This window comes from Tamandua tetradactyla, chromosome 2 (genome assembly GCF_023851605.1).
Source record: "Tamandua tetradactyla isolate mTamTet1 chromosome 2, mTamTet1.pri, whole genome shotgun sequence".
NCBI lineage: Eukaryota > Metazoa > Chordata > Mammalia > Pilosa > Myrmecophagidae > Tamandua > Tamandua tetradactyla.
In genome coordinates, this window is record NC_135328.1 from 15,965,798 (window position 1) to 15,986,851 (window position 21,054).

General features: G+C 52.9%; 1 protein-coding gene across 1 annotated transcript in view; it reads right to left on the reverse strand.

Moving 5' to 3' along the window:
* The window catches only part of ANKS6 (ankyrin repeat and sterile alpha motif domain containing 6), a 65,360-nt gene that overhangs the window by 37,440 nt on the left and 6,866 nt on the right, over positions 1–21,054 (reverse strand). Inside the window, exons 2-9 of the mRNA XM_077140187.1 lie at positions 17,510–18,024; positions 11,770–11,814; positions 10,946–11,150; positions 9,824–9,930; positions 6,128–6,276; positions 4,537–4,735; positions 3,741–3,790; positions 647–850 (exon numbers count right to left, since the gene is read on the reverse strand). Coding sequence (XP_076996302.1) covers positions 647–850; positions 3,741–3,790; positions 4,537–4,735; positions 6,128–6,276; positions 9,824–9,930; positions 10,946–11,150; positions 11,770–11,814; positions 17,510–18,024 — 1,474 coding nt within the window. The remainder of the gene's footprint in view (positions 1–646; positions 851–3,740; positions 3,791–4,536; positions 4,736–6,127; positions 6,277–9,823; positions 9,931–10,945; positions 11,151–11,769; positions 11,815–17,509; positions 18,025–21,054) is intronic.

Genomic DNA, 21,054 nt, shown 5'->3' on the forward strand with positions numbered 1-21,054 from the left:
GCAAGCACAGGGCGTCAGCCCCACCCCACAGACAAGAAGTCGAGGCCCCGAGTCTCCCCACTGCCCAGCGAGGGGCAGGTCTCACTGCCTCCCTCTGGGTCGCCCATCCATGCATCTGGAGCGCAGGCTCAGAACGCGCCCCATTGAGAGGGACACAAAGAGACGTCATTGCCAGAAGCCACGGAGGTCAAACACTTACGAAGCTGAGATCTCGCTCCTTCTGGGCTCAGGAGAATGCCAGAAGCATGCACAGCTCTCCATACTCTTGGAGTGGAGGGCTTGGAACAGAAGCCGAGAAGCTGCCCCGTTTACAGGCCCTCGCTGCCCAACTGAGCCCCTTCAGCAAATTGCTTCCCTCCCAGGATTCCAGCCGTCTCCTCTACATGGTCCTCAAACTCTGCTGCTTGGAGCTCTGGGCTGCCAGCAAGGAGCAGAGGAGGTAGAGTCAGGAGCCCCAGCTTTCATTCCCTCACCCCAGTGTCTTCAACTGCCTTATATATTGAGTTTCTCTGTAGGATTTCATTAGACAAGAGGACGGCACTTCTACGCCCCCAGATCAGCTGGTCTGAGGTCCCCGTTGCCTGCCACACATGCTGATTTCAGGGAGAAGCGAGTGATGCTTCAGGCGTGCCTCATGACAACTTACGGGCTCTGTGCTCCCACCACCCACGGTGTGGGCCCGGCCGGCCCTGGAGGGCAGCGCCGTCTTCGTGGGCTCAGCATTCCCGTCCCGGCACGTGCGGGGCCGGTCGGAGCTCCACAGCTCAAAGCTGGAAGGCGGGAGGAAAGGGGGGATGACGGCCTTCAGCTTGTCACTCGGGAGTCTGGTGAACGGGGCCCCGTTGCGAAGCTGAAAAAGACAGGCCGGGGGTTAGACAAGCCCAGGGAGAGCTCCTCACTCTGGGGAAGGGCTCTGGGTTTTTCCTGCTTTGCAGAGAACAGCACCCATGTTCAACCCTCCACCCAACCTGGGGGGAGTCCTCGGGTCTCAGCTGCTCTGCTGCAGCAAAAGCAGGGCAGAGGGATGCCGGACGGGCTGCAATGGAAGCCTGGGAGAGCACAGAGTGGCCAACCCAGCTGCAGTCAGGAAGGGCATCCTGGAGAAGGTGGCACCAGCTGCCGGCCCAGAGAGGACCAGGGGGAGGAGGGCACTCCAGACAGAGGGAAGAGAATGTGGAAAGGCCTGGGGACAAGAGGAGCAGGACATGTTTTAACAGAAGTGCAAGGTCAGCCTGACTTGGGGGGGAGGGCGGGGTGTAGCTTCAGGAGGAAGGGGAGAGAGGCTGAGGGGAAGGGGACCCAGGCTGGCTCCTCCTGAGAGCCTCCTGAGCCCTGCAAGCATGCCCTTCTCCGTCCCATTGCATTCTTCCCTCCTCCAGCCACACCTCCCACGTGTGACATTTTTAACTGTAATTTAGTTTTAAATTTGGAAATGTGATATTTGGGGTCAGTATAAACTCCACACTCCAAAGGATGGTTATGGGGCCGGCAGGGAGGAGGGAACGTGTGGTCCACGCGGGCTTTAATTAAGAAGAGACAGCGCGCTGGGTGCCAGATGGCGCTCGGCGGGCGGGACAGCCCACGGCTAAGCCCGCCCCGGGGTGGGGAGGCACCAGTGACGCCGAGGCCTGCCTGGCAGGGGAGCCCCGCCATCTGCCATCAGCTCCCACCCTGGGCCTGTCCCGCCCTCCTGCCAGACCGCGAGCAGGTGCCGTCCCCTCCTGAGGCCTCAGCGAGCTCAGCCAGCCTGCAGGCGTCGGCCTGAAAGGTCAGAGAGGACGTGGGTGGGCGTCGTCATTGCCTGGAGACCACAGGGGCCTTCCTGGGAGGCAGGGACCCAGGAATTCCATTTCTAGATCTCGACCCCAAGCAGACAGTCAGGCAAGTGGGGAGAGCTGCGGCGGAAGGACAGTTACCAGCGCAGGCGTCGGCACGAGGTGGTGAGGGGCGTTTGATGACACAGAAAAGTTGGTCGGGAGTTCTTAAAAATCGGGCGCAACCCGATGCCCAGCCTGCAGGGCTGCCAGGGCAGTTAAATGATTTAACAGATGGAAAGTGCTTAGAAGAGGACTGGTACTTAGCGCTGGGTGAAGTATCTGTTATTATTCTATGGAGCATGAGATCCTACTCAGAGATGTTAAAAGTGGTTGGAGAAGACACACACAGCAAAACCTCAACCGTGATTATCTCTGGGCATGGAATCACGGGCGATGTTTTTTTTCCCTAACATTTTTCTGCATAAAATTTCAGTAACAGTATTTCTATCTTGATACTGAAAATTTAATAATGTTATTAAATGTCCAGCAGGACAAGCTCCCACAGTTGGTGAAGAGACCCCAATTTACCCTCATGGGTGGCCCGGCGTGGTGCGGCACAATGCGGGGGTGTGGGGTGCACGTGGTGTGGTGGGACATGCAGGGCACATGGCATGACGTGGCGGGACGTGGCATGACACAATGGGGCAGGGCGTGATGGGGTGTGACGTGCTGTGACGTGATGGGACAGGGTGTGACGTGGCATGATGTGGCCTGACATGGTGTGACACGGTGGGGCAGGGCGTGACATGGAGCAATGTGGTGTGACACAGTGGTGCACCCAGGCAGGGGTGGGGGCGTGACTTGGCACATCTGGGTCAGGACCACCCACTGGCTCCCGAGTTACTAGCCATGTCCTATAAATCCGCCTGTTTGGAGAACACCTCAGTTTCCGTCCTCTCAAATGCTGCCCTCTCCTGGCCAGCCTCCCAATTAGGGCTTAGAGATGAGGGGACTTGAATCTAGCTCCCACCATGAGGACTTCCTTACAAAGAGGAGGAAAGAGAAGCCTGGAGAGGTGGACTAACACAGCCAAGGCTGCCCAGTCAATGTATGAGTGTCATCTGGGTTGCACTGTGCTAAGAACTTCCCAGGCTAAGCTCATTTAACAACCGCAACCACAGCACAGGCCTGTTCTCCCCTAAAAGTCAGTGACTGCTCTGTCCCCTGGTGTTCATCTGCCACACCTTCCTTAGTAATGACACCCCTGATTTGCAGGTGGGCAAAGACCACCTGGAACAAATACTGCATTTCCCAGCCTTCACCCACACCCTGGGGAGTGTGACATAGCCACGTAACTACATCCTGGTGATGAGATGAGAAAAGAAGCCACATGTGGCAGTTTCTAGGAACCATCCTTAAAAGGCAGCAGCACTGTCCATGGGCATCTCTTCTCCCCTCCTATTGCCTCCTGGCTAGAATGCGGATTCAATGGCTAGCGCTCTGGCAGCCGTTTTAGACCAAGAGGCGACCTTGAGATTTTATAAGTCACTCATGGGGAGACAAACAAAATAGAAGGAACCCGAGGCCCTAATTGCACAGAGCAGTGAGTCAGTACTGAACTCTACTTACTTGAGAGAACTACACTTCTTATATCTGCACTGTTGTTTGAGGCTTTCTGTGACCATCACTGAATCTAATCCTGATACAACTTTATAGTTTAGGAGAGTCTCTCCCGGGCTGGAACTAAGTTCTCGTGCACTCCTCACCCTGGCTCTCGAGAACCAGAGTGGTGAGTCCTCCTTCAAGCCCTGTCCCCAGGGCCACCATTACTGAGAAGCAGCCTGCCTAGAGCTGATTCCTCACCACCTGAGTTCCACCCGTTGTCACACATATTGATCACCGACTCCAGCTGTGACCAATCGTCTAACAATCAGCTGGCGAGCACTGGAGACTGGAAAGGCGTTTAGAAATCCCCACACTCACCATGGTTGTCAACAATGCATCTTCCTTTTCTCCTCTTGTGCCCCCAGGACCTGAGAGACAGATGGAAGTTTCCAGAAATGACCCCCACGAGCCTACAGCATGAGGGTGAGACTGGCTTAAACTTCATCCTGGAAAACCAACCCTCCCGGGTGGTTAAATATTTAATAATAATCAGTATTCAATATTTTAATAGAAGGAAAGTATTTGAAAGGTATCTTATTGCATGTTTGCAGCTGTTCCATAAACCCTCTGCTGTGCAGGGTCAGAACCATGGTGCACCCAGCTCCACAGTTTGTCACCAAAAAGACAGGAGCTAGCCTGGGTGTGGAGGATCCAACTGTTAGAAGGATCATTCCAAATCCATGTCCCTATCAGTGTGGAAATCCCCTTCAGGGCCCCGGCAAAATTATCCAGTATGTTGAATGCCTCCAGTGGTGAGGAGCTCACTATCGACCCCATCCCAAGGTTACTGCTATTTTAAGACACTTTCCAGGCCAATCTCATTGGACATATGGAAACCGCCCATCACGGGCAGGAGAAGGGCAGTCTCAGCAGGGAGCGTGGACAGGAACCCAGGACTCCTGCCCCCAGCCAGTGCTTTCCCATTCCACCATGCTGACAGCAGCTGTGAACCAGCTGAAGTCTCTTTGTTGGAGGACCAGCCACTCTGCTCCAGCCTCCCATGCCAGCATCATTGCCTCACCTCTGACATCCACCCCAGAGGAAGACCAGGGGACAGGGGATCTGGGTCTCAGACAACCGTGGACATCCCACTAAACACACAGCAGTTTCTTACCACTGTCCTTGGTGAGGGGTGCCATGTCAGGGAGGCTGGAGCGGCTCGCCTTGTCCCGGGGGGCCGCTCTCATCGTGGAATCCAGGGCTGGCTCGGGCTCATCACAGAAGGGTAAAGGCTGGTTGCTGGACAGCCCGCGGGGCAGCGTCTGCATCAGCTTGAGCTTCCGGAACCGATTGGACATGCGGTTCCACCAGGACTGCCAAGGGAACACAGAGCAGAGCATGTGCTCCAGGAGGAGCGGGGGACAGGACCAGGGATCGGGGGACACCCCATAGGAGCCTTCCACCCCCAACTCAGGCCCATAGCAGGCACTGCCAATCAATCACAGCATCCTATCCCGACAGGCCTCGGATGGTCTCCAAGTCCTTCCTGCCCTGGCCCATTTCCAGGAGCCCAGAGGTGGCAGTGAAACCTACCTGTCATCTCCTTACTGCACAGCCTGAGAAATGGAGATGCAAAAAGGGACATCAAATTGCTTGAGGGTCAGGGACACAGGCAATTCCAAACACTGTACCAGCCCTTGCTGCCTAACCTCCCTCCCCCTAATCCACTAACAGAGGGAGGGCTATGAAGGCATCCACACCAAGCCTAAGCCATCTGCTCCCGCAGCTGCTTCCTCCCACCTGGAGAGAAGACAGGTGCCACCTCCCTGCCCCACCCTGGGCATCCTACAACCTCAGTGCACCAGTTGCTGACCTCCCCCGTGCATTTGCACTCGGGGCGGTACCATCAGCTTCTGCTGGAAGGTCCAGCCTCCTGGACTGCCCTCCAGCTTCTGGACTTGCCAGGCCTCCCAATCATGTGAGCCAATCCCTTAAAATAAATTTCTAAGAACACTGACAGTAACCCTGTTGACAACATGACAGCGCAGAGGCTCTTGGCCCAACCATGGGTGTGATCACCATGTGGGAAGGTTCTGGAAGCTCGTGGGGGTGGCTGGCAGGGAAGGAATGCTGACCCTGCAGACAGAATGGGGAGGCTGGAGACAAGGCCAGCTTTTCTGTCCCCTCCCCCAAAGGAAAAAGATAAGTTTGATCTCCAACAGCTGGAGCAGGATGGAGACGATCAGAAATCCAAACAGAAATATTCAACTTGCTGTAAGAAATAGCCAACTAGTTTCGTGGTTTCCAAGAAGAAGCTGACAGGGGCCTGTGGGCCAAAGGGGCCTCTGGAATGGGGTCAGCAAATATTCTCACATGCTAAAGCAGGGGGACAGATCACCAGAGAGGAGGGGTATTTGGTTGGCCAGCTCAGTACTGAACCGTGCAGAATTTTTAACAATTTCCTATATTTAGGAATTGAGATTCTATAACAAAACCTGGATTTCTGGTTTCTCTTCAAAAGAATAGAAAGAACTGGCAGCATGGATCCACACACTCCTGCAAGGCTATGCCTTTGGATGGTTACAATAACCCCACTTTGCCCCAGTCCCCACCATTCCCTATCGCTCACCCCCCAGCTCCTGTCCCTCCCCGGTGGGGCCCCAAACCCGAGCAGCCCAGGGTCAAGAGGAGGTGACAGGAGGCACCCTTGCCACTTCCTCCTGGCTCTCTGACACTCACGCCCTTTAGGACTGGGAAAGGCAAACCTTCAGTCCGCCCTTGTCATCAGGCAGCACTGGGATGGTCCCCGGCGGTCTGGCCTGCGAGTGGGGTAGGGGCGGCTGGTGGCTGAGCCGGCCTTTGACTTTATTCACCTGCATGCAGACAGATGCCAGCAGTCGAACAAGCTCCGTGTCTATGGACGCAAAAGGCAGTGTTTTACCTGCAGATGTGACTGCTGGGCCGTGGGTGGGAGACCCCGACCGCCCACATCGGCCTGAGAACGCAGCCCCGTACAGCTCCAAAGCCTGTGTTCCACCAGAACCGGGGTGCCCGCCACTCCAGTTGATCTATAAAAGGATAAACGAGGCTGGCAGCATGAAGACCAGAAGCCCCGGCCCTTGGGGAAGGCAGTACAGGATGTGTGAGCCCACAGGCTCACCAGCGGGCCTGCCGGGCTCAGGTCTGCCCCTGCTGCTCCCTCACTGCCATCCCGGCTGACGCCCCCAGCCTCTGCCTCTGGAAGAGAGGGTGACCTCAGCACCCACCAGGCAAGGACCAGAGGGAATTTCCACGGGGTACTGAGCATAGCTGGTACGTGGTAAGTGCTTGAGAAAGATTAACTGTTCCTTGTTATTATTAACTAGGGTTAAAAAGTACGCAACAAAAAATACTGAGAAGGAAGGTGCAAGGGGAGTTCAGGGGTAGAATTCTCGCCTGCCATGCAGGGGACCCAGGTTCCACTCCAGGTCCATGCACTTCCCCAAAAGCAAGCAAACAAACAATTCAACAAATGGTGCTGCAATAACGGGATACTCACATGGAAAAAGAATGAAATGCGACCCCACCATACAGCATACAAAATACAGAGAGAGAGAGAGAGAGAGAGAGAGAGAGAGAGAGAAAATAAGATTCTCCAAATTGTTCACAGCTTTTTTCTTGATGATTGTTCCTTTTTTTTCCCTCCAGGCTTCAGTAATGAGTATGTCTCCTTTATACTTAGGGGAAAAACTTCATTTAAAAATCCACTAGGGGGCGGGCTACAGTGGCTCAGCAGGCAAGAATGCTCGCCTGCCATGCTAGAGGGCCTGGGTTCGATTCCTGGTGCCTGCCCATGTTAAAAAAAAAAAAAAGAAAAAGAAAAAAATCCATTATGTGGGAGCAGTGCAATGGTGCTCAGTGGCAGAATTCGCATCTACCATGCCAGAGACCCGGTTCGATTCCCGAAGCCTGCCCATATAAAAAAGAAAAAATTCCACCAGGTGTCCCTCAGTAGGTGAACGGATGAACAAACTGTAGCACATTCATACAATGGAATTTTATTCAGCAACAAAAAGAAATGAGTATCGAGCCCCAGAAAGACCTGCAGGAGCCCTAAGTGCACACCGCGAAGGGAAAGGAGCCAGTCTGAAAAGGCTACACGCTGTAAGATTCCAAATCTACGATGCTCTGGAAAAGGCAAAACTATCGAGACAGAAACAATCAGGGGTTGCCAGGGGTTCAGGGTTGGGGCTGGGGGTAAACAGGCAGAGCACAGAGGATTTTAGGGCAGTGAAAGAAACTCTTCTGTAGGATACTATAATGTGGGCTGATGATATTACACATTTGCCAGAACCCACAGACCTGTACAGTACAGAGTGAAGTCTAATGTAAAGTGTGCACTTCAGCTCATAATAACATCTCAGAATTGGTTCACTCATTGTAACAAATGGGCCACACAAATGCAAGCTGTTAATAACAGCAAATTTTACGGGAGAAGGAAATGGGCAATATGGGAACCCTCTGTACTTGCACAATTTTTCTGTAAACCTAAAACTGCTCTAAAAAAACAATAAAGTCTACTGATTAAAAAAAAATCCAGGGGAAGCAAGGGTAGTTTTGTGGTACAAGTCTCGCCTGCCATGCAGGAGATCTGGGTTTGATTCCTGGCCCAGGCACTTTCCAAACAAACAAACCAACAAAATAAACAAACAAAAAAATTCAACAAATGGTGCTGCAATAACAGGATACTCACATGGAAAAAGAATGAAATGTGGCCCCACCATACAGCATACAAAAAAAAAAAAAAATCCATCAGGGTAGGCTGTTTTAATGGGAAAGGGAATAGAGAAGCAGAGAGAGAGTCAGGGAGAAAATTTCTATTGCAAGAGACGTGTTGTCAGAAGAGAAGCCGGGGCCTCTGGGAGATTGATGTGAACACTGCCAGCTCCTGGCATGGCAGGGACTATCGGTTAGGCCAGGTTCTGTCCATGGGCTTGGGCAGAGGACCCCGAATGTCTGGGTCGGCTGGTTGCCTTGTCTGCACGAGGGACTGGAATCTGCAAAGATGCATGGAATCCCATGTGCATGTGAGTTTGGGGGCCCACGGCAGGGGAGGGCTGGTGATGGTGGCACTGTGGGCAATTAGGAAGAGCACTCCTGACCCCCAAGCCCCGAGCTGGCAGCAGCAGTGAGGCAGAAGGAGTCACTCTACCTGGGACCCAGGAGGTAAAAACGCTTTCCCTACAGCCATCAGGCTAGGGGCCCAGAACAGGGTTCAAAACTAGATAGGTCAGAGGGCCACCCAGCACCTCTTCTCTCTGGGCTGCAACTCCAGGTAATGAGAGGTGATGGATCAGAGATGCCCTGTCCCTCAAGTTGGCCAACAGACACCCCCAAGTCCAAGATGGGCCTGTCCCAGCAGAGGAGGGGAGGGCAGACGAAGGAGGTGGGCCAATAGTGAGGACATCTCTGGCCTAGTACCCCGACTCCCCGGCCTCCACCTTCAACACGAACTAAGGGGTCCTCACTCCATCTCTGACACTGCTTGTGAAAGAGGCCCTGTGCTGGTTTGAAAGGAAGCATGCCCCCTAGAAAAGCCATGTTTTAATCAAAATCCCATTTCATAAAGGTAGAATAATCCCTATTCAATACTGTATGTTTGAAACTGTAATCAGATCATCTCCCTGGATGATGTGATTTAGTCAAGTGGTTGTTAAATCGGATTAGGTGACGACATGTCTCCACTCATTTGGGTGGGTCTTAATTGGTTTACTGGAGTCCTATAAAAGAGGAAACATTTTGGAGAATGGGACATTCAGAGAGGGCAACACCACAAAGCAGAGAGTCCACCAGCCAGCGACCTTTGGAGATGAAGAAGGAAAACGCCTCCCGGGGAACTTCATGAAACAGGAAGCCAGGAGAGAAAGCTAGCAGATGACGCTGTGTTTGCCATGTGCCTTCTCACTTGAGAGAGACCCTGAACTTCATCGGACTTCTTGAACCAAGGTATCTTTCCCTGGATGGATGCCTTAGATTGGACATTTCTATAGACTTGCTTTAATTGGGACATTTTCTTGGCCTTAGAACTGTAAACTAGCAACTCATTAAATTCCCCTTTTTAAAAGCCATTCCATTTCTGGTAGATTGCATTCTGGCAGCTAGCAAACTAGAACAGGCCCTGAGTTTCCCTGCATCACCCGGAGATTCCGGCTCCCATGCACATTCCATCCTAGTGGATCTGTGTAGTTGGTAAAGCCAGCCTCGTGCCTCCCTAGCCTTCCCTGCTTAGAGACTTCTAGAAGGTCGGAGCAGGAAGAAGCCTCGGGGGCCCCCTGGCCCACGCCCTGCTCCTTGCTGGGAGGGAAGCAAGGGCCTAGGGCTGCGGAGTGAGCTCTCAGGACCTGAGTCTGGCTTGCCCCAAGCATGTGGGTGCTTAAAACGGGGTTCAAAGAGGCTGAAGATCTTTTCTCGAGGCCACCCACCAGGGTCATTCAGCAGCATCACCAGGTCAAAGGCTGTGTACCCGTTCTTGGCACGGAGGGAGACGTCGGCCCCTTGGTTGAGCAGATACTTGACGATCTCTTTATTCCTGGGGAGGAAAGATGGAGCCAGGGTCATGCCCACCAAGAGCACGAGTCTCGCTGCCCTTGGGCGAACTGAGCATGTGTGGGCGGCAAGGAGTGCTCATCCCTGTCTCCCCACGCCGCCCTGGCACGGAAGATGCAAGAGGCTGCTTAGAGCAATGCCATTTCTTCCAAGAACATAATGAAAACCGATGGCTCTGGTCACTACTGACCTGGCCATTGCAACTACCTGCCGGCTCTGCTCCTCCGACCCCAGTAGGGCCCCTCCACCACAGAAGCTCAAGGCCAAGACGCTTGCTACGGAAGTTTGAGGCTCATCTGCTAAGAAAAGCGAGCTGCTCCCCAGTGCATCTCGCATCAATACGACCCTCCTCAAACAGGGCAGGGAAAGGGCCCTTGGCAGGAGTGGGGCTGCCTGGCCACTGCAGGGCTGGCTGCAGAGTCTCTACTCGCTGAGCCTCCACCTTGGGAAGGCGGCTCCAGCAGGGTGGGGCTGGGGTGACCGGGGAGAGTCCAAAGCACCAGAGGAGAGCGTTACATGAGCCTTGTCACCAAGTCTCCAAAAAGACAGTGCTACAAATGGGTGACGCATCAGCTCATCTCACATAGTGGTGGGTCATTCCATAGGGGTGGGTGATGTCAGGTGGGGGCAGGTGATGTCACAGGGGGTGATGTCAGGTGGGAGCTGGTCATGTCACACGGGGGTAACATCACATGGGGGCGGGTCATTTCACGTGGAGAGCAGTCTATCTCAATGTGAAAATTCCAAATGAACAAAGCACTCTGTTCAACTGAAATCACCCTAGAGAAACTGATCTGTGCATAAAATGCCTTCTGCTTGGTTTCTCAGTGCCACCAGCCAGACTGAGTGACAGGGTAACAGGAAATCAAACAAGAGGCGGATGCACGCCTCCTGGTCTTCCCAGCCCTGGGTGTAGCTGCAGCATCTCGGAGCCCCTGGTTTGGGCTCCCCTCCGGCTGGGCCTCCTCCAGCCTCACCGCCCTGGGGACAGCACTCACCCATGGTAGGTGGCCTGCATGAGGGCCGTCCAGCCGTGCACGCTGTCCTGCTTGTCCACGTCGGCGCGTCTCTCCACCAGCAGCTGCACCAGAGGCAGCTGCCCCATGACGGCAGCCAGCATCAGGGGGGTTGCCCCATCCCCATTGACCATGTTTACGTGGCTGGGGTCTTCGTTGGCAATCTCTTTGACCAGCTGGAAGTTTCCTGCGAACCCCAGTGGAAGTCCCGGTGAACAGAGGGCCTAGCGCCGCAGACTTTTCTGTCCAGCTGGTGAACAGAACAAACATCTCCTAAGCCTGTCTCTGCACTGGATGGTGGGCATCATGGGGGGCTATTCTCAAATCCCCAAGCCAGTGGAGACAGAGACAAGTACACAGAGAGCTTAATCAGGAAACAGAGAGTTATTAGTATCTCAGAAGAGTAGATGAAGAAGGCAGAAGGATGAAGGGCAGTGTGCATGCAGTGTCTTGCTGGCATCCAGGAGGGCTTCCTGAAGGTGGAGGCACCAGCAGGACAAGAAATTTTACGCTAAAGAGCCCTTTATCACACAGAAACTGGAGTGGGCAAGTGGGCAGTGAGGTATTTCAGGGGTAGCCAGAGGGTCTAGCAGGACAGGCAGAGAAGTTCTAAAAGTTCTAGGAGAGGCAGAACAAGCTCCAAGCTCTGAACTTCCCTGCATGACATTGCAGATTTAGGAAACAGCAAAATGCCACTTTCTCTTTCAAATATTCCTGGTGGCCCTGAAAAGGACTACAAATATCAGGCTGGGAGAAATGTGACTGTGTATTCTTAAATACCCAAAGAGATTTTCTAAAGCCCTTACCCATCTTCAATGCATGGAAAATATCAGGTCGTCTTTTCTCTTCATCTGGATAAACAAAGATTTTTAAAAGTTAACCACAGGAAGACTTAATGGAACAGAAAATTCACAAGGGTGTAGCAATGCAGTCTCTTGCTTTAAAAATTGATGTACTTCTCAAAAGCAATACGATTGGAGGCCTACGTAACGGACAAATCCAGCAGGGCTTCTGGAAGCCCTGTGACCAAAGAGGGTCTGCAAACCCTTTTGAGATGGACGCTGGGAGCTCGTCTGGCCCACAAACCATGAATGAGTGGTAGTTCACTCTCCTGGTCTCACGCTAAGAAAGCAATCATTTTTGAGGCATCCCATACTTTACAAAATCCTTTCATAGATAAAATGGAAACGTATGGTCTTAGAAACACCTGGGTGCCTATGGAAATTTTTAAAAGAAACGATGATTCCTTACAGAAAGGGATGAAGTCATGATGCATACAACAAGGTAAATGAGCAAAATAAGCCAAAATGAAAGGACAAATTTTGTAGAGCCTCTTTTATAAAATAGTTACGAGAAAACTGGGGCCTACACTGTAAGCTCTTACAGCAGTCACATTTATTCCTGAGCTTTAAGTGTTATTTCTAAATTCTGAGATTCTGTGCTTTCTGTGTGTAACCTGATATTTTTCCTGGAATTTTGGGTACCTGGGTGATACCTAAGGCTCAGAGCTGGAGTGCTGCCGTTCTGAAAGTCAGCAGTGCCACATAACAGCAACTGCTAAAGAAGCCAAAAGAGAGATCAGGCTTCAATTAGAGATAAGAACGAAGCCAATCAGGCTGGGATTAAGGTAAATCAGGATACAGGGTAAAGGATGATACTGTCTGTATTGCAGAACTTCACCCACTGTATGAGACCAAAGGAAAAGAGGTTTATTTTGTCCAAAACCTAAATTTCCTGGAGCACGCAATCTAACTTAACCTGTCTGGCCAGTTCTGTTAAACAACCTAACCATATGGAGCCTAGAATTGGGAAAGAGACCTTGTAATTCTGTATAGCTTAATGTGATACCTGTATACATTCCAGAGTACGTTGGGCAGATAATTGTAAAGTATTGGCAAAGTTCCTTGAGGGACTAGAGAAAAAAAAAAAAAAGGAACTACTAAATTTCCCCACCTGGGAAACCTCTAATCCTGTCTCTAACATTAGGGACCCCCAAGTTATTAGCCCAAGACCTTGATTGTGAGGCTTGCTCTTATGAAACTCATTTCCATAGTGGAAAAACTAATCCTACCTGTAACAATGCAATGCCTAAGCATTACTTCCAGAGAACCTCTTTTGTTGCTCAGCTGTTGCCTTTGCCTTTTTTAAGCTCAACTTTGCGAATAAAATCATCACCCTTCCCCCCATGTGGGACATGATGTCCAGGGGTGAAAATCTACTTGGCAACATGGGAGATGATACCCAGGGGTGAGCCTGGCCCTGGCACCCAGGGATCAACAATTCCATCCTGACCAAAAAGGGGGAAAGAAATGTAATAAAATAGGGTAGCAGACGCTAAGAGAGTTAAAATGGAATTGAGAGGCTATTCTGGAGGCTACTCCTATGCGAGTGTCCCCTAGATATTGCTGATCGCCATGATATGCCAAGTCCCAGCCAACAGTATTCCTGAAAATCCTCAAGAACACCCAGGGCTCAATGAGACTCTAGAAAAGTTTTACACACTATGTTTATTTTTCAGGAACCTAAAACCTCCAGATGGTTCCTAGGCCAGATAAGCCTAAAACCCAGAGTTACCAGCCTCTCTAAGAATATCAACCAGTTGCATCCCTCTACCCCATAACGCTGACACCCCTTTGCAACATGAAGATGTTAGAATGGTCACTGCCCAAATATCCCTAAAGGATAGAAGAAAGACAAAGGAGGAGGAGATGTGATCCAGAAGACAGGATTTAACAAATGAGTAGGACTGCTGAATCGTTCTACTAGTATTTCTTTTCAGCCTCCAGTTGTCGCAGAGCAGCTGGAAGGAAAAATACCTGAAACTGTGGAACTATAACCCATACCATACACTGAAATTTGTTCTGTAACTACTTGTTAAGATGTACTTTGAAATTTCCCACTTTTTTGTATATATGTTGTATTTCAAAATAAGAAAAATAAAAAAGAGAAACGATGATTCCTTTTTTCTAAAACCTCAATGTACAACTAGGAGATAATTTCTAAAATCAAAGAACCCCAAAGCACTGTGTGGCCGACCCCGAGGAGGGTCCCGGATTCAGCTCTGGAAGAGCTGGTGCTTGTTTTCACCTCCCTTTCCAAACAAGCAGTCTGCATGTGATTCCAACAGCCACCCCTGCCCCAGGGCTGCAGGCTGAGCTCCCTGAAGGCAGCTGCCCACTCGGATGCCTGTACCCCTGACTCCACTGCTGGGTCTGGCCGTGCCCACGGCCCCCACCTGCTTGTCTGACACCCTCCCGGGAGCCTGGGCTGGTGGGTGCCTACCCCTGTCAGAATGCTTGAGGGGGGAGCCCAATGCAGGATGTCCTGCAGCCTCCACGTCATCCCGGGGACAGCTGCAGGAGGCCTGTGACCTGGGCAGAACCTCTGGCCCGGATCGGCCCCCTCGGGTGGCTGGGAGGAGGCTGGGAGGTGGCTGGGAGGTGGCTGGGAGGAGGCTGGGAGGTGGCTGGGAGGAGGCTGGGAGGTGGCTGGGAGGAGGCTGGGAGGTGGCTGGGAGGTGGCTGGGAGGAGGCTGCAGTGCGGCGCCGGGAGCACCGAGAGGCTGGCGCATGTGCAGTCTGCTCTCGGCCCGCGTGTCCAGGTGAGCTCAGTTTCCTCGTGGCTCACACGGGGATGATGCCTGCTTCGCCTGGTGGCTGCAGGGATCATAGGATAGATGGGAAAATGCTTCAGAGGCTGCAAGCCCCCTTCAAAGAGCAACTGCCATTAACTTCACTAATAACCAGTGTGATAGTTTCACGGGTTAGCTTGGCCAGGTCATGGCATATGGCGGCCAGTCACCTGGTTAAATACTGGCTGTGGAGGCATTTTGTGCGTGGGGTTCACATCGGTCAGGTGACTTTAAGTAAAGGAGACGGCGCTCTGCAGTGGGCATCATCCAAGCCGGGGAGGCATCAGGAGTAAAACCCGTTTTCTAAGAGAAGAAATTTGGCCTCAAGACTGCACCATCTCCTTCTCTCTGGGGTTCCAGCCTACAGGCCGTCCCCATGGACTTCAGGTGTATCAGCCCCACAGCCGCGAGCACCCGTTCCTGTAATAAAGTTCTCACTGCATATACCCCCTGTCCCTTGTAATAAAGCTCTCACTGCATATACCCGCTGTTTTTTGTAATAAAGCTCTCACTGCATATACCCGCTGTTTCTTGTAATAAAGCTCTCACTGCATAAAACCCCTGTCCCTTGTAATAAAGCTCTCACTGCATATACCCCCTGCTGGATGTGTTTCTGGGGAGACCCTGATACACCAGCCACTGCCCCTCGGAGGCCCACTCCCTCCCCCAGCACTCACGATGGGACGCGCAGACACCACCAAGGAACCAAGCGCCTAGCTGTATCTGGTAAATACCAGTAAGAAACAACCCTGTATCTTAATTTAAAAAAAATGTCACGTTCCTTTAAGTGCTGTGCGGTCAAACTTTCTGTGGGTGTGGACCTTCTGGTGCCAGAAAAGAGAGGTCAACCGATCATGGCTTGATGTTGCCAAGCAACTATCGGGGCAAATTAACCAAAGCTAGAGGCGAGCCTGAGCCCAGGGGGCCAAGGTGGAGGGGCCTGATGCCAGGGGCCCTGGCCGGGTCCCTTCCTCACTCTGCAAAGAGTAGCTCCAGGTCGCTGTCCCCACCCAAGGAGCAGAAACTGCTCTATCTCCCCCCAGCTGCCACGGTGGGGGTGGGGGGCGGGGCACAGGGTGTCCAGGTGACAGTTCCAGCCATGGGGTGACCTGTCCTGCTAATTCAAAGGAGAGACCAGGGGACCCCCAAGGCTGGGGCCCTGGCATCTCACAAAGACAAATGGTGTCTTCCCTACTGTGGGCACAAAGGCCAGCCAGCAAATGAGCCTTTAAGGAGAGCCCCAGCCCTGGGCCAGGAGAAAACACAAACTTGCCCTGTACTAGGAGGCTGAAGCCCTGATTTCTAATTGCACCCCTTTATCAGGCACCCCATACTCCAATGCACCCGAGGCTAACTCACTTCCAGCTCTCTCCCACCCTGGACGTGTCGTCATTAACGCCAGCTAAGAGACGGCAGGGAGACTCAGAAGTCAGGGGCTTGGCCCTGCCACGAGGCCCCCAGCAAGAGCTGGAACTGGGGGGAGGGTGTGACACCCAAGAGATCCTTCCCTGAACCCCCATCTTCTGAGTGTTGCCTGCCAGCTGCTAATTACTGTGACCCCGGTAGAGCCTCTGCCTCCTCTGTGCCTCAGTTTCCCAACCATTCTCCTGGCTTCAGCCCAGTTTTCCTGAATTTCATTTCTTTCTCCTTTCTGTCTGGTTGTCCTCTTCCTTTTAACCATCTCTCCATCATGACAGGCTTTCAAAACATGTTCAGTTCAGAGTTTTCTCATGGGACACTATATTCTTTCTCTCTCTGTTTTTTTTAACCTTTTTATTTTGAAATCATTTCAAACCTACAGGGCAGCTGCAAAAATAATATGAAATCTATATAGAAAACTCCACTATACCCTCGACCCAGATACCTAGATTTTGCACCTATCAACATTTTGCTAGCTTTGTTGTACGGTTCTGTCTGTGTATCCTAGATGATAAATTCTTAATATGCATTTACGAAGTTTGCAGCATCTTTTGATTGATGGGACGGCTGGCTTCTTTGGATGGGAGTAAACATCTCAACACTTCAAGGTCATTTTGGCCAGTCGGCTGGAAGATTCTTTTCCCCGGCGTTTAACCTTTGGGCCCTAAGGGCTCATGCACCACAGCCTGTCACAGGACCCTGGGCTGCTCGGTGCTGTCAGCAGGTCAGGTCTATAAGAGACAGCGGCCCGAGGCTGTGCGTGTCATCCTGCACCCGCCGGGTGAGGGGCTCTGAAGGGCAGGCCATCCCGTGGCAGACATGCTGCATCTGCTCATTCCCTCCTCTAAGTGGCAAGAGGAGTGCACAAAGAAAACAGAAACAGGGCGTGCTAACAGGGGGTTAAAAAAAACCCTCCAAAGAGGGCTGACTTTTACACGCATCAGCCTTTGGTGACTGACCACCGGCACAGGATTTCAGTGCCCTGTTCCAGGCCACAGGGCGACCACCTGGGGTCGACAGGCCACCTACCCCGCTGCTGGTTCTTGTACTTACAGGTGTCCTGGAACACAGCCTCATCCCTTCCTACATCTTATGTGCAGCGGCTTTCCTTCTCACAGAACAGGGTGTCACGGCATAGACCAGATGACCCAAAAAGCCTGACCCATTTACTGCCTGGCCCTTTACAGAGAAAGCCTGCTGACCGCCTGTACCGGAGTCATCTGCTTAGAGAGGGGCTCATCAATCAGGTTTCTGGGCTCTTCCCCAGAACCCCCAAACCAGAGTCCCCAGAGGGTGGGCCAGGAGCCTGCAGGTAATGAGCCCCACGTGACCCTTAGGCACAGCCCACGTGCAGAGCCACCAGCCGGCAGGGCTGGGCACGTCTCTGGGTGGACACCTGGAAGGGCCAGCTGGGCAGTGCTCGGCACTAACCACCTAAAGCCAATCTGGGGGTGCCCTGGGAAGCCGCGGGATGGGGTAGGGGTGGGCAGCCTGACCTGTCTTGGGCCTGACGCTGGTCAGCGGGTCCAGGTAGTCGGTCAGGCCCCGGTGCTTGCGGTCCAGCGCCACCTCGAAGGCGGTCTTCCCCAGCACGCTCAGGTGGTCGGGGTTGGCGCCCTTCTCCACCAGCAGCTGGGCGGCCCCCAGCCTCCCGGCCAGGGCGGCCAGCATCAGCGGGCTCCAGGCCACCGTGCGGGCCGGCCGGTTGGGGTCGGCCCCCCACTCCAGCAGCAGCCGCACCACGGCCTCGTGCCCGTGCTGGACGGCGGCCATCAGCGCCGTGAGGTCCAGCCGCTCGTCCCTGCCACCACCGCCACCGCCGCCCGCCCTGGGGGGCTCGCCCGAGGGGCCGGGAGGATCTGCGAAGGCGCCGGCTTCCAGGAGCAGCTTCACCACGCCCAGGTGGCCGCCCCGGGAGGCCACGGTCAGCACGCTGGTCCCCAGGCGGTTCTGGGCGTTGGCGTCGGCTCCATGGTCCAAAAGCAGGTGCGCCACGCCCACGTGCCCGAACCTGCGGGGAAGCCAAGGCATTAGCACCCCGCACGAAGAAAACACCTTACAGACCCCACCCCAGCCATGCATCGCTCAGGTAATGACCGCTGCTCACACTCCAAGGTCTGGCTGCGAGCCCAGCACCGAGCCTGCGCCTGCTGCGCGCCACGAGAGAGACAGCGATCGTCCCCACCCCCTACCCCCGCCCAGGGTCCGAATCCAGCGCTACCTCCACTAGCCACAGGGCCTCAAGAAGACGTTTCGCTTCTCTGTGCCTCTGTTTCCCCATTTGCAAAACGAGAACACAAGTGCACCCTCTTTGAGGGTTCTGAAGAATGCACAGGTTCGTGCACACAAAGCAGGTGAACAAGGCTGGGTGCGAGAGCGCGCGACGCACATTAGCTAGTTGGTCGCTCGTTTTACCCTGGTGGCATGTTCAAGGTCACCGCTGGGGCAGCGTGGCCCCACACCCCACGCTGCCATCCGATTCTGTTTTATGGCCCGGTCGTTGGTCTGACTGTTCTCTGACCTCCCCAAGGGCAGGGCCCTGTCTGGTTCACTGCTGTTCCCTACCCTCCACAACACAGAGTCCTGGGGACCCCACTCCAGGAGTGTGGTACATCAAAGAGGGGAGTGGGTGCCGCACGCGGGGAGCTGCTGCCTCCTGCTGGTCGTGATGCTCGCTGCAGGCGTCTGGGAACTGGGTCAGCTGGGAGGGAGTTGGGGGTGGGGGGGGACAGACACGCTCCCACCACCTTCCTAACACCAGGAAGAGGGAAGCAGGAGCACCCTCCCAGCAAAATCCCGTCCTCCTTTCGCTGCCTCCTCTGAAGTTGCCCATTCACAGGGCAGACCAGTTCTGCTCTGCAGCAGTTTTGCTGGGCTGCACTCTTTCAGCCTCTAGGACTAAGAAGGAAAGAATGATGAAAAGAAAAGAGAAACGGTGGTGGTGCCAGGCCTGCACCCGAGGCGAATCTGGGGTTTTGTGCTGCTCACCCCCCCTTTCCCGACGTGGGTTTGTGGCTCAACTAAACGCAGGGCCTCCCTCCTCCCCGCAGAGGCAGAGCCAAGGCTGGACTCTGGGCCGGGGATCTGCTGAGCTTACACATACCTTCCAGGCCATGAACCTGAACGGCACTCACCTTGGCCCAGCAGGGAGACCTGGGCCTCTCCGCTTCCCCCTGCTCCGGAGAGTATAAATCAAACAAGGGCCCTGAATGCAGGAAGCTGCAAGCCTGACCCACTTCCCTGCCTCCGGGCTTGTCCCCTCCTGTCCATCCTCCCTGCAGCCCCAAAATGACAGTCCTGATACCTAAATCCGATCGCCCCAAGCAGCCCTGCTGACCTGCCTTCACCAGCTACAGTGGGTCCTTGTGATTCATGGATTCCATATTCATGAATCTACCTACTCAATTTATTTGTCACTTCTACAGCCACAGTCGCAGCACTTTTGCAGTCCTCTGGGGATATATGCTGAACAGCAAAAGCTTTGAGTTGCCACACACGCAATCCCAGTCGAGGTTGAACCAGGTGGCGCTCTGTCTCATTTCAGCTCTCTGCACCCAGTGTCCTTTCACGGTATATTTAGTGCCATGTTTTAAGCATTTTTGTGCTTATGGTTGGTGATTTCGCTGTTGAAAACAGCCCCCAAGTAGAGTGCTGAAGTGCTCTCTAGTGTTGTGTTCCTAAGCACAAGAAGGCTGCGATGAGCCTTTTGGAGAAAATACATGTTCAATTAGCTTCGTCCAGGAAGGAGCGGCAGCGCTCATGGCTGTGAGTTCCATGTTAATGAGCCAGCAATTTCTATTAAATAAGGTGTCTTTAAACAGAAATGCACAAAAAAATGAAGGTTATGTATTGATGGACTGATGGAAATATTGTGACCAGGGGCTTCTAGGAGCCTCACGCTGTATTTCCCCGGGAGCAGTGTCTCAGTACTCACCAAGACAGGTGCACGGTGACTTTACAGACCAGAAGTGCCACGGATGATGAGAATAGAGCGTCCCTTCCTACCATGCCATCCTTCCCCCAACACACACACACACATACACACACACACACACACACACACACACACACTCCCAGGGTATCTCCTGTCCTTATCCATTTAGGAAACCCTTGCTTCTGCTTTAAGGTTCAGCTCAGATGTCACCTTCTCTGATCAGCTTTGGGGTGCCCCTAGGCTAGGGCAGGAGCCCTTTCTAAGCATCCAGGATTCCAAGTCCTATCCCTGCCTCTGAGCCCTCCTTCTGTAACTGTCTCCCCCACTGGTCTGTGGGTTATACACGGACAGGGCTAGTTCTGTGCATTTTTGTTTTCCCGCATCTAGCATGGTGATTGACTCATGTTGGAGCTGAGTAAATTTTAAGTGAGTGAATGAGTGAGTGAGTGAGTGAGTGAATGAGTGAGTGAATGGCATAATCAAATGGAAGGTTCAGCTGTAGGTGATGGAAAGGACTGAAGAACTGGGGAATCTGCCACCGGAGGCAAGACTAAAAAAAAGATTACACTGTTTAGTTATCAAGGATGTGATAAAACCTGGCATAATCCCTAACAGGAGATTACAAGGTGCTGTCACGTTCTTATCTCATTTGATCTCAATAAATCATGAGATAAATTAATAATCCCCATGTCACAGAGGAGGAAGCTAACATTACAGTGGAAGCAATTAATCTAAAGCCTCTAACCGAGTCATAACTTGAACCTAAAAATCTCCAAATCTCAGGATTTCTATTACTCCAAATTTTTCACAAAGGAAGAAAAGGGATGAACTAGGGCAGAGAATTCTGAGCTTTGGAGTGCTTTCTGCATTTATGGTTAGCCCAAGACGTCATTCAATCAGGCTGCTGAGGTAGAAAGGATTCAAGGAAGGCTGAGATAATTTTGTGGCTGCTACCTATTAGGTAACTACTGGGGGGGGGGGGCACTTTCTGAACAGCTGGTATTATTATCAATTAATTTCAACAATTAACACCTGTGTTTACACCTCCTGGAGGCAGAGGACTGGGAGTGCAGCTCTGCCAGGCTGGAGGGTGGAAGAACGGAGGGC